Here is a 16,803-nt window from a genome sequence, read left to right on the forward strand (position 1 = left end):
GTAACACAAAAACATGGACAACTCCCACATCAGACAACTCTGTGGTAGCGACCTGTCAAGCATACGCTGCTTTATCGTCTATTTTACTCTAAATAGGGTCATAATTTACAAATGAACATCATGCTGTATTGAAGAGGACTTAAAACTAGCGATTGAGAGAATTAACTCATGTTTACAATGTTTACTGCGGTAATAAATCAAGTGAGAAGTAGAGCCATTTTCTCATAATATTCTAAACCATAAGAGGCCTTTTTACAACCACAGGAGTTGCCCCCTGATAGCCAGTAGAAATAATGAAAGTTTAAGGCACTTCTGCATTGGCTTTTCAGGGTTAGGTGAGAAGATGGACTCTGATATGAGAGTGGTATCCATCTTCTCATTTCCCTCGCTCTCTTTTCCAAAATGTCAAACTACTCCTTTAATTCGATAGGTGTAACTTTTAACCCCCTCCCTCAGTATTAATTACAGTAGGAAATTCCCTAAATATATTGGTCTTCCTTTTATTTATGTCTCATCCAGACACACAGAATTGCATTTCGAAACATGATTTTCCACCTTCTGTTATTTTGTGATCAGTAGGAGCATTACTGCATACTTGTCAAAATGAGGCGTTAGATGGAGGTGAAGAGGAGTACCAACCTTGTGGAGAGCGGGTGCTAGGACAGGCACAAGGAATCCGTTGTAGATGTAGCTAACCAGCTGGTCTCTGATATCTGGGTGGGCCACCTGGGAACAGTCACACATCAAGTCAAGAGTGCAGTCAAGCAGAAGGTTGCAGCCATTTACCACGTGTGCATAACCCCTTTAACCGTGTAACCTCGTAAATGTTTCACGTGGCAGAGAGCCTTGCGAGTGTGTGTGTGTGTGTGTGTGTGTGTGTGTGTGTGTGTGTGTGTGTGTGTGTGTGTGTGTGTGTGTGTGCAGCCTCGTCAGTCGCCACATGTTTTCACCTGAATTACAGCGTTGCAGAACTCCAGCGAGTTGAGAAACTGGACGAGGGACGGCATTTGGAGCCAGTCCTCTTTGTGCAGGCAATGCCAGTCCGCACTGGGAACCTCCAGCTTCGTGGGCAGAGACGAGTACAGGCCGCTCAGCCCTGTGGCCAGAACCTGAGGAGAGAGACAAGTCAACATCAAATAAAATGTTACCGTACTCTAGATACAGTCAATAGCTGATTTGGGTTTTCACTAATCCTCTAAAATATGTTGACTTTGGTGATCCTCTGACTTTTCCTCTCGTGTCACCGGTTTTGAGTGAAACATTCTTGACAGCTATTGGACGGATTGCCATGCAATTTAAAATGTGGATGACCACAGGATGATTTGCTGTAACTTAGATTTTTGACTTTATATTTTAGCATCATCATCAAGACAAGATAGCGTTTTTGGTTTTTGACTAAATACCTGCTAAAGTAAGAGCTAAGAACATCCCTTTAGTGAATGGGTAAACATTACATCATGTTAGCATTGTCATTGTGTTAGTATGTTGACATTAGCATTTAGCTCAAACCCGCTAGCATGGCTGTAGACCAGTAACTACAGAGCTTCCGTCTATACAAGAAGATGGATGTTAAAAATTTGTCAAAGCAGTTTGTCATCAAGGTGTTTTTAAGAAAATGTTTTTTATGATAAACTAATACCTACACTACATCGTGAAACATGTTTTACCTGTACTTTACTGTAGGAAAAAAAACACTGTGCTGCAAACCTTGTGATGCATAGAGACTAATGGAAAATAATTTGACATAAAGTGATAACAGAGAGAATATTATGAAAATATTCTGGAATTCATTAAACATTAATGAGGCAGTGTTTGGCATAAACAATATATCTTTGGCTGTCGGTTTTTCTTTCGGCTTCACACAACAGATTTATAACCGTTTTACTGCTCACTGCAATTCAAAATACTTTTGTAAATCATTTCTTCTTTTCCATTTTGATAATGTAATGCAGATGTAAACACAGCACTGCAGCAGCCTTCAGTACATATCAGCCACCCAGCTCCTCTTCAAACAGCATATATATGGATTCATACCTCCTAAAGGTCAGCTCTATAAATATATTTGAGCAGCAATTACATTTTATTGCCTATAATTTCCCTTTCATGATTATGTGATAATTAGGTCACTAATTAATTCTGTAATGTCAGCAGGCTTTCCATGTAACAAACGGTCAGTATTAACATGATTCCTGTCTTTTCTTAGAGGTGTAATTTCAAATATTTAGAGGGCAGGATTTTAAAAAAAAAACAACAGAGTCTATGGCAGAGTAATTACACTGTAAGATGATGCATCATTAGTGTTGCATTGATGTATACATCCTCTATAGGATTATCCTTGTCGCCTGCCAGCGGAACCAATTCAATTCAGACTCCACTTGTTAAACTGGCATCACATCAAAAGCAATTTCTCATTGCGATGTCTGCAGCCGTGGGTAAATGGCATTATTTACATGGGATTATCTTGCATCCGTGCCTTAATCTTATGAATGCCAGACATTTGTAACACTCAATGAGATGGTTTAACCTTGCTTAAAGTGGCTCCATGAATTCATCTGCATATTTTTTGCCTGATTATTACGCCGAGGGTCACTGGATTCTGGGATTTTTTGAGTAGCTGTCAGATAATAAGAGTCAACAATTCCTAATACATAAAGGTTGAGTTTATTAGAAAAATCAAAAACAGAGGGGCTCAGTCTGAGGAGATTCACAGGTACTAAAATCCACCAGGTGAATGACTGCAAGAAGAAAAGGTAAAGGTAATTTGTCAGAGGGACTACCGGACAGAAGTAGGTATTCTCTGCGATGTGTTTGGCCACTCGCTCGTTCTCAGCAGACAACGACATGATGAGCAGCAGTGCATCTCTGGCTTGCTGGCCCACTGTGCCCTCCCTGTGGATGAAGGGGATGAGCAGGGAGAAGATGAGGAAGTTGGTGGCTCCCTGATCCTCGCTGGTGTGGAAAAACAGCTCCAGGATTGAGGGGTCCTTCGCCAGAACGCAACACAGCTGGTTGAGCAGCAGCACCAGCTCGGCTTCGACCTGTGGCGCCGCCGTGCCCGAGCAGGACGACAGCAGCATCATGAGCGGCCGCAGGATGGGCTTGTGATGCAGCAGGGGCTGGCGCGCCTGGCCCACCAGCATCTCGTACATCTTCAGCTGCTCCAGCTTCATGTCGTCCGTGAACTCCCGGCGGAGGCTCCACACGAAGAGACGCTCCATCACGTTCTCCATCACCACAAACTCCAGGATGGGGCCCATGGCGCCGACCTGACCGCTGTCTTCCTCCATCAGCAGGAACAGCATGTGCTCCACATAGTTCTGCACCGCGCTCGCCTCGTCTCCGGGGATGGGGCCGAAGCGAGGGCCGCCACTTGAGCCACCGCCGAGGTTGATGACACCGAGGGAGGACAGGGTGGAGCTGCTGCGCAGGGGATCATGCTTTTCTAGGATCTTCACCACCTACAATAACGGACAAGAGGACTGTTACTCAATGAAACACATTGTAACCCCATATCATTTGATTTTCATGCAAAAAGAACAGCTTTGCAGTAAACTTTGCAAAGAATACGCTATTATGCTTTGGCTATCATAAATGCATTAAAGTAGAAAGAAACTAAGCCATAGCTTGTAGAGTTGGATTGTATTTTAAAAAGCGCTACGAGATAAGGACGTTTTTGGTGGAAGGTTTTAAAAAAAGAACACAAGTTTTGGCAAAAAAAATAATCTGTAAATTCACTCAATGATGAGGCTTTTGTGAAAGACACATTTACCAGGTTTCTGTGGGTTAATATGTTTTTTGTGGTGGTCGACTCTTGGATTGGAGACGTGTGCTAAAGTGACACTTGAACACATTAGACACTTTTTTACAGTCTATATGACTGCATATGAATGCTCCATTTGATCAGCCTACACTTTCAACTGTATTTCCTTTTGGAAAGAAGAAATAAATTCAAAATGATAAAACAAAGTTCTGTTTGGAAGGGGACACATCTTTATTGTTGGACCACCCAAATGAATTCTACACTTGAGAAACACTGCTGTTGACTGATGGCCACCATTTTGGAGAACACAAAGTAAGGATTGACAGAAACTCAATCAACGAAATCCAAGAAAGAAGCAAATTGATTGCCAGGCTTTAAAAAGTGCAAAAAAGCACAGAATCAGTTTCCATTTTTGTTGACAAAAACAATCTTAAGCATTACCACTCACATAATGTAAAGTATACATGCTATACTATGAACACTTGACATATGGTACAAGTCAGTGTTGTTGTTTTTTTTGCTATAGCAGTTTTAATCTTGTTTGTGTAGACAGTGCTTGTATAGCATGTTTAATTAATACGAGTTTGTTAAAGGTAAAACCGTTCCCTTCTTCCTGACAGGTTAATCATCAACAATAATGGGGTGTAAACAGACCAGCAGCACAATACAGATAAACTCAGTTTGGTAGCACACAGTGAAACAGTCCTTTGTGTATCCAGTCCCTCCCTTGTGTGTCGGCTGCATGGAAACCAGAGTCACAATAATGGAGCCAGTGTCCCCGGCCTGACACTGCTGCCATGACAATAACTGGTTGTGCACAAGAGGGCTGGGCATGGCTGATGGAAACAAGAGAACACAGTTTGTACAGCGCTTTGGGGCCTGTGGCCCAGTGGGATCAGTCCAGTTCAAGCTCTCTGGCCAAGAAATAATTGTTCTTACTGGACATATAAAAGGAGTCAGATTATTACTGACACTATTAAGGTCAGTTGCAGACAAGGATAAAAAGGTGCACACGAGCTTGGGAGAATTTTGATTGCCTTTCGACGGCTCTCAACATTACGCACATCACTAGCGGTGCTAACGGCGCTAACGGTGCTAACGGCGCTAACAATGTGAGGGAGAACCGGAGGGTGGGTTCTACACTTCCGCGATTACGCTGTTGGTCAGAGCTTTAATATAGCAACAAACAACTATTTGACGTCCCAGCCGTCGCCATGTAGAGAGCTGTTGAGAGGCAATAGATTTACTCTGAATTCAGTATAGAGAACCTTAAAGGTTTGTTGACCTATGAGGCCTAGAATATGTGTATTATAAGCAAAGTAGCTGCTAGTAAGCACTCATTTTTGGTTACTTGGGCCAGAATAGCATCTCTAGTTCAGGGATGTGAAAGTGTTAGAATTGAAGACTTCAGATTTTATCATCACAGGCCACAACTGGCAGTATCAATCTGAATGGGGAAATTGAAAGTGCAGTATCTGCCACATCCTCATTACCAGAAGTCTGGTGCCCTTGAGCAAGGCCCTTTCCGCTCCAGTGGAGCCTTTCAGACTGGTAGTGGGGAGATTCCAGGTGTAAGTCTGTTAAACTCTTCGGAGCATGTCCTCAGTGAAACTTCCCATAATAAATAAAGGTTAAAAAAAAAAAAAAAACCACATCTACTGAAGTGAGAGTTCAGTTTTGATCTGTGTCAGAAAAATTATGAAAATACCATAATGTGTGTCATGTGTTTAACCCAAACCTGTACTTTAAAATACACTGATATATAGAATTTAGCATTTAAAAAGAAAAACACTCAAAAGAGATTGTCAGCACTCTTAATTATATTAATTATTCTGAGAATTGGGATGAAAAGATTGAATTTATCACGCTTAATATATGTGCTTTTATTCCAGTTGACAGATGCCAAAAAAGGAAATGAAACCACCAGAAAGCAAATTCACCTGAGGGACAGGAGCTTCGACAAGTCTAATTTAACTGAACTCTGATGTCTGAAGATGTACACTGGATGGGGGTGTTTCCACATGGAACTGAACACGCCACTAAACAGAAACACATTCATAAAATGTGGAATGTAAGGAGTCAGGGCAGTTTGTTCCTCGTCACTATGGCTCTTCACTGTCCTAAGTTAGAGATTGTTGTCAGCCACAGCAACAGAACGATCACTTTGCATGTCACAACAAACACAATGAGCTCAGTGAGGCCTGGAGAGCGGCAGATAAGACACAGCAAATGTACATAAACCTAATCTGCCAATGAAACAGACAGAGCTTCTTACAGAGGGACAAGGCCAATACTACTTACGACATGTTACTCGGATTTCAAGGTTTTCCGAACTGAAACCAAAGTCAAGAGCACTCTTATCGCTCTACAGATTAGCTGAGCGTGGAAATAAGACTCTGCAGGAGTGAAATTGTGCTGCCAGTTTGCCTAAAGCAAAACAAGCTTTAATCTGAACAGAAAGTTCTCATTCATAGTCAGGCCGGGACGAGTGAAGAAATAAGTGAAACTGTAAAAATCTAAAAAATACAGACCCCAGACTGACTTTAAGCATGAGTAAAAAAAAACAGCTACAATGGTTAGCCTACCATCATGTTCAGCGCCAAGTCTGTCACTGGACTCTACTGACAAGCCTGCTAAAGTTGGCGACCCACTACAACAGGTTTGTATTCAAAACAATAGGCTCACTTACAACACAGTTTTTCTACATCAATCTGAATTCACCAACCACAATAACAGATACATCCAGCACAATGCAAGTATAATTTATTTATTCCAACAAAACTAGAACCAAAAAGTTTAGCTACTGGATACAAGATGACACTATTCACTGAAAAGTTCACTCTCAGTGTTTATGTGCTGAAAGGTTTAAAGTTTCTACATCACACTTTTTGTGAGTGGTCCAATATGCAAGTTGTCATATTACTAAACCCTGCTCGTATGTGCACGTGTTTAACAAACTTTCCTCCTTCAGCTGATGAATTTGAAAACAGCCTTCTGCTGCACAAATTCTTCTTTACTACCTCATTGACAGTAGAAACTGACTCCAGAGCTTTCCCCACAGCGCTAAACTGCACTTATGGCCAGTGGAATATTGGCAGTGGGAGGCCGACTGTTTGGCTCTTTGCAGCAGCATGTGTCCCTGTTCACCACCGTGGGTCCTGGCAGCCAGTGAGGCCTCTACTACTCCTCCCACACTGAGACGAACAAACGTTACACAGAATGACACTGGCCAGACACAAAGGGGTTAGAAAAGTGTGTTGGTAACTAAGTGTCAGCTGCTTTAATGTCTGCATTGGTGTGTCAGTGTGTGGGGTCTGACCCTTCGTGGGGCTCACAGATAAATTAAGCTGAATTCCACAGTGGTTTTATTACATTTGACACCAGATACGCTTGTAGGGATTAGCTGTGCTTTAAGCTGTAGGACTCTTGATTTAGTGCCGGCGTTTACCTGAGACCAGTGGTTCTTGAACACAATCATGCAGGTCTCTGGATCCACCCCTTTTAAGACCAGAGACTGCCCTTCTGGGTTTCCATTGGCAACCATGGAGGCCATCACGGTGACCGGATCATGCGTGGGTTAAACCATGTCAGAGGCAGAAGGGGGACATTCCTGACTGCTTACTGGTGCAACCATAACCACAGGAGGAAGCATCATCACAGAGGACCTGAGGATGCAGGGGGGGGGGGAAGCAGATATGATTATACACAGAGCCACAAAAGGTTGATTCATAAAATAGCACCACAGACGCACTAATATGACTGGAGATTGTAGTGCATTTCTCTCCCTCTGCATGGCTAGACAGCAGCTATGACAGGTATGCAGGAGAGAGAACAATAACAGGCAAAGTCAGATGACCAGAGGAGAGGAGAGACGCATCTCGCTCCACTTTGGCTGCCGGCCGCACTCTGTACTTTCAGACTGAGATGTCAAATTGTTTTTGGACTACCTAAGACGCCCAAAGTGGATTCCTGCAGGCCCCCTGACATCACTCTCATAGCAGAAACATTTTTTGACATCAGAAGGCGAACGGCGACTGGGTGTGAACAACTCTGGCTGAATGTGGGGAGTCAGAGAGGGGAAAAGACAACATATTTAGGCAAATGAGGTCTGCTTTGCTTGTTTGCATAAAAAAAATATTATTTTAGTTGAAAATAGCCCGAGGGTAGCTTTGGAGATCAGTTCCAACACTCACATTGGCACCATGGAAATTTGGAAGGTGCCCACTTTTTACCCCAGAAAGGAACTATTTTGTTGCTTCCCTTGGAGAGGACATTCCTGGAAAGATTGACTCTGCTAAATAAGACAGAAGTTTTCTTTGACAAAACTTGGAACAGACTGGATAATGCGAGGAAAAAATAATATCAAGGTTGAATCCAGTTTTCTGCTAAACTGCAACATGTTTCCATGAACACGCCTGCACTTCAAGAGGAAGGATGTTAGGATGTGCCTTATCTGCCCGTGTTTCCTCCGCTTACAGACAGTGAATGTTTTCATCTGCTATCACTAGAAATTATATCACATGTATATACAAATCACAGTCATGTTCAACGGATCTTACACATAATCTCTCATAATGTTTACCCTGTTCACCATCTTGCCATGACATGTTAGTATTGTCATCATGCTAACTAGGGCCGTCCTCCACCAAAAAAAAAAAAAAAAAAAAAATAGTCGACTAATCGATTTAAATTGACAGATCTGTAAAACTGAGTTTCTCCACAACTTTAAATGTTGCGTTTACAAGAGCTGTGCTCATAAGTTTCTTGGATATAAGTCATTCAGCATGAAAAAAAAAAGTATTAAAAAAGACCAAAAAAGAGGGGGCAGCCCTAATGCTAACAGTTGCTAATTATCACTAAACACAAAATACAGCTGAAACTCATGGGAAAGTTTTGCAGATGTTAGGTCACAAACCAAAGAATCGGACAAATATAATTTAGATTTGGCCAAAACCTGACGATTGCACAAGAGGGAAAGACGTCAGATCAACAAAACCACTGGGATTCATCCTCTGGGCAACTTGAATATCTGAACCAAATTCCAAAGCAATACATCCAACAGATGTTGAGATATTTCACTCAAAACCACATGGCGGTCATAGTAGCGTCATCCTCAGGGTACCATGAATGTCTTCACCAAACGTCATCTAGACGGGGCGACTGTGGCTAAGTGGAGAGCAGGGCTGTCCTTCAATCAGAGTTCGATCCCCGGCTCTGGCTTCACTAGTTGCATGTCGATGTGTCCTTGAGCAAGACACTTAACCCCAAAATTGCTCCCATAGCTGTGCCTACGGTGTAGAAATGTGATAGAAACTGAACTGTAAGTCTCTTTGGATAAAAGTGTCTGCTAAATGACTGTAATGTAAAAGTAATGTAATCTAGACCCACCCAACAGATTTTTGATTATGGATCAAAGTGGTGGCCCCAACAACTGACTAACATCCCTGGAGCCGAGCAGCTAGCGATGCTATAAAGGACATGGCATGGTGTAAGTCTGTCCGTCTCTGAACACTAACACAACATCAGGACCGAGTTAAACACTCACACAACACAATGCATGATCATATGGACTCTGTCACCACGGGGGATCAACTGTAAAACACGCAGCAGCTGCATGCCACAACACAGAATCTGAGCCTCTAGCTCCTGCCCCTAAATGTGCCTCTCAGCCAATCACAGCTCGACCCCTTCTTTTGAATCCACTTTGCCCCAGTGAGGCAGAAACATCCCCACCAAGTTCAGGCATAACAAGGCACATAGTCAAACCTTCACCATCTGCTTTCAGTTAGAAGAGAGGTGGTTGGATTGTTGAGAAGGAATGTGTGTGTGTGTGTGTGTGTGTGTGTGTGTGTGTGTGTGTGTGTGTGTGTGTGTGTGTGTGTGTGTGTGTGTGTGTGTGTGTGTGTGTGTGTGTGTGTGTGTGTGTTTCTTACCTTTGCTGAACCATCTTTAACAGGGACACGTCGCTAAGCAGACGAGGAGCTCATTCTTGTCCTGTTGTCACAAAATAAAAAGAGGGATGAAGACATGTCAAAGAGAGGAGCAGGAAGTGAGTGTGCGTGTGAGAGGCCAGGCATGGTGGGAAGTGACTGGACATGAGTAAGCTTCTCCAAAACGCTTCTTGGACGGAGATGGAGAGGGAGGAGGTTACAAGGGGGGAGGGAGGGGAGAGCAGGGGGTGGGAGGGAGTAAAAAAAGAAAAAGGAAAACATAGTGAGAGAAAGTGTAGAGAGAAAGAGGAGGCGCAAGAAAAGTGACAGCGACAGTGTTTACGTGCATAAAAAGTTCAGAATGAACCAATGTTTCTGCAGGATTTCAACATCAAGATCAGACCCTGATGATCCCTCCATCGTGGGAGAATAACACCATTGTCTCTTCCAATTAGTGTTGTGATGTAATTGGCATCCTTCACAACAGTGAGAGGCCAACTGCTCTCTCCAGCAGTTACACCAAGCCATCGTGCGAAATCCTGTCACGTAATGCAGCAGCCGCAAAACTCTCACAATCTAGTTTTGAATCACACGTACATTAAAACACATCAATCATATAAACTCTGAAGTTTGATTTTTTTTTGGGCCGGTAACAATCTAAAAACGTTTGCCTGATATCACACAGAACGATCAATTCTTTACACTCAGTTTCCAGTCGACTCAAAACCGATGGAGTGGGCAGATTAAAAAAAGGTCTGGACCCCGCCTATAAAAAAATGTGGGTTTCTTGGAAAACATGCAATCTTTCATAAAAGCGTGACGTTGTGTAAACAGAGAGTGAGAGGGAGACAGATGGAGATGTGTGTGTGTGGGTGAGTGTGTTAAAAAGGAGAGTCATCAAACACTCATTTCGTTTTGCAGGCTGGTTTTGTGCCTCTCGATGGACTCACACTTGCAGTTTTTCTCCGAGGAGCACAGTACAGACGCCACCCGTGGAGATTTACATTAGCTTCAATGTAACTCGCAGGGACTCACTGTTCTTTTTTGCAAACAGACAAGCAATTTTAAGTTCGCCGTCTTGTTCAGGACACTTTGACATGTGAATCGGTGGAGCTCAGAAACTCCAACCTTCTGATTAAAGGCTGACCCGCTCTACTAACTCGGATACAGCAGCATGAAACATAACTTTAATTCTCCTATTTTTCTCTTCGGAGCCGACAGAATAGTTGCAATATTTCATCTTTTATAACTGAAGTGATGACGGTCCTGTGTAATCAAACCTCCTTCTGTATGGCAGCAGTGAAAGACTGATAAAGAACGGTTAACCATCATGTTCCCTTGCTCTTGAGTTTGTCCTGCTGTCATTTTGCTCTTGGCAAAATATTGCCACACACACACACACACACACACACACACACACACACACACACACACACACACACACACACACACACACACACACACACACACACACACACACACACACACACACACACACACACACACACACACACACACACACACACACACACACACACACCAAAATATTAGCCACAGTAATTCTTTATTGGTTGGGCTAAAGTCACTAGAGAAGACAGAGATAAACAAACATTATCTTGCTTATCTCTTGTCTTTTCTAGTGAGATGCAGAATATCCGGCAGGATTTCCTGATTTGCTGCGGCACTGTACATCAACCCGCTTGCTGTAGACTGGTCAAACTAAACTTTCTTTAAGCTGCTTTCACCCGTTTACCAGCAACACATTTCGTCTCAGGTTATTGTCAAAAAAGAGCCCCTGAAGGTTTGTTTTTGTCTGTCTGCAAGATTAGCTTGTAGTAATCAGTGATTAGCTCCTCTCAGACAACTGACTTCCTTCTCTCAAATATATAGTTGGTACAGTTTCAATTTCTTGAACTATGGGCCAAATAGGTCAAGCAAATCAATTTACCACAACTAGGACTAAGTGCCGGCATCTTAAAACGACAAAGGCCGAAGATTAAAATATGCTTTTTCAACTAACCCAGTAAAAGGGCCTGCTAATGAAAGTCATGACCTACATCGTGCTCCCATTTACAGTACCTGCTGTCATGTTGTCACATAGAGCCCACAGTTACCCAGAAGCCACTGCTCTACTTGCTCAAAATAGCCTGACATACAGTAGAGCCAGAAATGGGACGAGCAGAGCACATGCTAAAATATAGGTTGTTAAAAATACATCCTTTGTGCATCGGTTCTTGAGATCTGAATGCTGACATGAGAATGCAGCGTTGCCTGAGTGCATGCTTGTCTGTTTACAGTCTCAAACTGCCGGCGGAGCAGTCTCATTGCGACACAAGCCTCCGCCGGATTCTCCTAATTTCCAATTTGATAATTACATATATTTGTCGCTTCCAAGTCTTCGCAGTCAGAGACGCGATCAACAGAGTAGTTGAATCCAGCCTGGGCTTTCTCTCAGTGCAGTGGCAGTTAGCGCCACCCAAAGACACAATGTCTCTATTCGTGTCCAACATGAGAGGACATTTGGACATCACAGGGTCACCTTTTTGAGAAACACCGAATGTCAGTATTCAGTAATTCTTTCCTAAACATAGGTTGATGTTTCGGAACTTTGGGTTCATTTTCAACTAACAAACGAATGACAACTCAGACTTTTTAAAAATGTTACATTTTGAAGAAACTTGTTGTTGTGTTGTACAACACTGTTGCTATGTTATTTAACGGAACAATACACACCAATTATATTCCTGTCTTCTTCTTTTGACTTGTTTTCACCCTTTGATTTACGCTTTGATGTCGGGCCGTGATTGAAGGTCTTACAAGCCAAATATTCAGTCACACCAACAGTTAGAAACTAAGTTCTTTTTACTGCTATTTTTTTGTAAGGTGACGTGTTTTTGAAGAAGTATGAGTCGATGCCTCCATTTATTCCTGTAGGTCTCAGCTAATTGACGCAGCCTGAAAAGTAATTTTTTGGCTCATTCTTATGAACAAGAGACTAGATAAGAGCCAGGAATTGTTACAAAATATACATTTTTGATGGACCATGTCATGCCTTTCCAACTGTAAATTGTTGCATCAGTTTAAGTCATTTATAAATGCTACACAGATACAGCTGGAAAGTGATGCAGCAAAGACAGCAACAGGCTCTCCTCTGCTCACTCCCAAGGTAAACATGAAGCCAAAGTGAGAACTATTGTGTTGCACCTCTGTGCTTTGCAAAGAAATGAAAGAAGAGATAAAAGCCCAAGGCTGAAAGGAGCAAACAGGGCAAAAACAAACAAAAAAAAACCTCAAGGGGTTTTGTCAGTTTTTTTCTGATCTGGTTTCAGGTATTGTCAGCTTTCTGTCATCCCAGAGGTTTTCATACGCACACAGGCGTCGTCTGGACAAATAGTTTAGAGGCAGGACACACCCTTTACTCAGAATAAAGATCCTATTTCTTGCTAAGCAGGACTTTTAAACCTCAATTCCAGAGACTTTAGAGAGGAGATATTCAAAAAGACATTTTGTCGGTGAGGCGTTTTGGGTGCTAGATGGTGGAACAGAAGAAAAGTCTGACTTTTTCGAGTTGAACCAGCCTTATTACATAATTGACAGTGAGATGGCTGCCATGGCAACGCAGTGACAGACAGGCCCATTAAAGTGATAGTAGCTGATGAAATATTTAAGGGCTACTGATGAAGACAGTGCCTGGTCTAATAATTTATAGTCTTTCCCGTCCACAGCCATTCAACAACACAACAAAGGGACACAAGGATATCTCAAACAACAATCTAATCACTGTCATTTTTGCTGTTAAATGTCAAAAAGAATAATTAAAAGTATTAATTTGAAATAGTTTAATTTATTTATGTTATTATTTTGGGGAGCTACTGTGAAAACAAGCGGATGGAAGAAAAAAAATTATCATAATTTCCTGTAAATCAATGTTGTTTTGATCATTTTCCTATAAACTTCACTCCATCATACATAAATCATACTGTTCCATATATGAAGTAGCAGGTGCTGAATAATGACTGTAAATAACTTATGAGATAAGACTGTGATTATGTAAGCAGATAGTGTTGCTGCATGCCTGCAGATTCTCACATGCACATGAAGACTAACAGGGTGTTGGCTGTTGTATTCATCTCCAAACTGGTTTCAGAAACAGGCTGCTGGTACCATAATGCTCAGTGATCATGAGGGGTGAATCATTAACATATTCAAACACATACACAGGTGCTTAGTGAAGCTGGGAGAAGAGGAAGGGGGAGGTAGCAGCAGTACCAAACACCCAGAGGGGGAAATACACCGTTACAAAAAACTGAGCTTAATAAAAGAAGAAGATGATAATCACCTATAGACGCCAACAAGAGGATAAAAGAGCCCTTATGCACTTTTGATAAAAATCAAAGACTTCACAAACAGCAACTCTCTTGAAAGAGAGTCCAGCCTACAATGGAGAGACAGAGACACCTGTGTATGCTCGAGGCAATGCATGTACTTTACATTATGGGTGTGTCGAGTTTTCTTCAGCAAAGAGAGCAAAATGTAACCTTCAATAACACTGAGGCACCCTAGAAGATTACACATAGTTTTCATTGTCCCCCCCGGGGACAAATATGTTTTTGAATTGAATTCAAAAACAGTAAAATTTTGTCTAACACAACAAAGAGTCTAAAACCAATGCTATGTGCTCTGTGAGGCTTTAGTTAAACAGAGCATGGCTTTGTGCTAAATGCTAATATTAGCATAGCAACATTCTCCCACCATATCGATGTTTAGGACATGTAATGTTTGCCTTGTTCACTTAGTTCAGCGTGTCATCGTGCGAACGTTTGCTAATTAGCATTAAACACAAAGTACAGGTGATGCTAATGAGAATACAATTAGTTTTGTAGGTATTAATGAAACAAAGACATTTAGACCTGCTGATGGTGCAAGGTTGAAAAGTCAGGGGATCACAAAAGGTATAACACACTGGAAAAGTCAGGGAATCACCAAAGTCATTAGGATTCATCCTCAGGGCACCATGAATGTCTGTACAAACCAAATGCACACAACATTTACACAATTGGTCACTACTACATGTTTTTCACGGTTTTCTGACCCTCACAGGCTAAATTACCTCATTGTATGAACAACATGTGGGCTGGTGACATCTTTCCTACTTTCATGTTGGAATTCAGCCCATCCCCACTCCACAATAGGCGTCTGTCAGTGATAAGAATGCGTTTTGTGTGGGTAAATCCTATCTCTGCTCCTGCTGCTTCCTCTAAAGCTTGTTTGCATCACGTCTCACTTGCTGACAAAATAAAGAAGGAGCCATGTTTGCATGTGGAATGGAAGATACAGCATGTCTGTGAAGTTCAGAGGTGTTTACCAGAGAGATGAGAGCGAGCTGCAGAACTGCACTCATGCAATTAGCCAACTGGATGAAAAGAGGGTTCAAACAGCCATTGATATGTAAAAAAAATGGTTTGTTTTTAAAGGGAATACAGAACATACGAAAAAGCCTGCCAGGCTCATCTGGGTCAAATATTAGTTTGCATGCGGATAACTAGCAACCCTGTTTTTTCAGTTTTCGTTCATTTAGGACTCTTTATCGCTTTTAAAACAACTTCTACAATATGATGACCTTTTTTCCTCATACATTTTCATGGCAAAGGAGATGCAAACTAATGTATCTGGTGGCGTTTTGTAAAAACACTGGCTTCTTAGACTTTGTGCACAACTATGTTTTACTTTATCAGTGACTACAGCAACAGAAGTGGTTCAACCAGATTCAGTGACAATCTCTATTCGTTTCCCTCTAAATAGAAGCTTTTTTAAAAAAACAACACAGAGTGTACCGGGAAAATGAGGCTGATTCTTCGTACTAAGCTGGAACACAGGTTATCCAACAAATAAGCCAATATGTACTTTAACTGAATAACAGAATAAACTACTCTGGCGTCTGCATGTTTTTTAATGGAGTTAAAAGCAAGTAGTTGTTTGCTGCTGTATTATTGCTCTGAATATCAAATTTAGCACAGTTAAAGATCGCCAAGCTAGCTGTTTCTCTATGCATCCAGTGTTTATGCTAAGCTAGGCTATTTACCTCCCAGCTGTAGCTTTATACCATCAACACAGACATGAGGGGGATATCAACCTTCTCATCAAACTCAAAAGTAAGAAAATGTTGAACTATTTTAATGAAATAAAAGAGGTTAAATAAAAAGGCAAGGGTGATATTATAGGCTGAGCCGCTGAGAAATACTGCCAGTCGCTATCGCCACATAGCTTTCATGCCGTCTGTTACTTCACAGGGTCAGCATGGGGGCAGAAGTGGGGAGGTGGGGTAATCCCAAACACGGGACAAAGCTGAGCTGGCTGTGTCGACACACACACACACACACACACACACACACACACACACACACACACACACACACACACACACACACACACACACACACACACACACACACACACACACACACACACACACACACACACACACACACACACACACACACAGCACCTGTTCCAGCCAAATTTCCCACAAGTTCTCGCAAGCGCATCATATATTTAACTAACTATGGATGGCTCCATCATCGGCTGTAAACAAGACTATCTGGAACAGGTGGTGGAGAGGAGGACACTGAAGAAACTATCATCCATATTGGATAACCAGGACCACCCTCTCCACAACCTACTGCAGGGACAGCGGAGCACTTTCTCCAACAGACTGATTCAGCTCCGCTGTCATAAGGACAGGTACAGGAGAACATTCCTGCCTACTGCTATAAGACTGTACAATAAATCACCTCGGGCCAAATCAAATCGTTAAACCTCTGCACTACTGTTTATTTAGTTGATTTAATATTATTCTGTTCTATTCACTGTGTATATAGTGTGCATTTTTTATATAACATCTTTACTATATTATAACTGTATATATTGTGACGTGTATTTTTCTTGTATTTTTCTTTTTATATAATATTAAGATTTTTTACCTGTGACCTATTGCTGCTCTGTAACCTATTGCTGCTTGTAACAAAATAATTTCCCCTCGCGGGATCAATAAAGTTAGTATCTATCTATCTATCTATCTATCTAACAAAAGGACCGTCCCTTTGGCCTCTTTTT

At 41.9% G+C, this 16,803-nt stretch overlaps 1 protein-coding gene across 1 annotated transcript in view; it reads right to left on the reverse strand.

The window, feature by feature from the left end:
- Positions 1 to 16,803, reverse strand: part of fhip1aa (FHF complex subunit HOOK interacting protein 1Aa) — a 28,368-nt gene that overhangs the window by 8,967 nt on the left and 2,598 nt on the right. The window contains exons 2-6 of the mRNA XM_068727288.1: positions 9,694 to 9,754; positions 7,209 to 7,425; positions 2,778 to 3,458; positions 951 to 1,109; positions 640 to 726 (exon numbers count right to left, since the gene is read on the reverse strand). Of these exons, the coding sequence (XP_068583389.1) occupies positions 640 to 726; positions 951 to 1,109; positions 2,778 to 3,458; positions 7,209 to 7,313 (1,032 nt within the window). The 5' untranslated portion in view covers positions 7,314 to 7,425; positions 9,694 to 9,754. The remainder of the gene's footprint in view (positions 1 to 639; positions 727 to 950; positions 1,110 to 2,777; positions 3,459 to 7,208; positions 7,426 to 9,693; positions 9,755 to 16,803) is intronic.

Source organism: Cebidichthys violaceus, unplaced genomic scaffold, assembly GCF_023349555.1.
Source record: "Cebidichthys violaceus isolate CVI_PGR_0920_01 unplaced genomic scaffold, fCebVio1.0.p SCAF_4, whole genome shotgun sequence".
NCBI classification, from domain to species: domain Eukaryota; kingdom Metazoa; phylum Chordata; class Actinopteri; order Perciformes; family Stichaeidae; genus Cebidichthys; species Cebidichthys violaceus.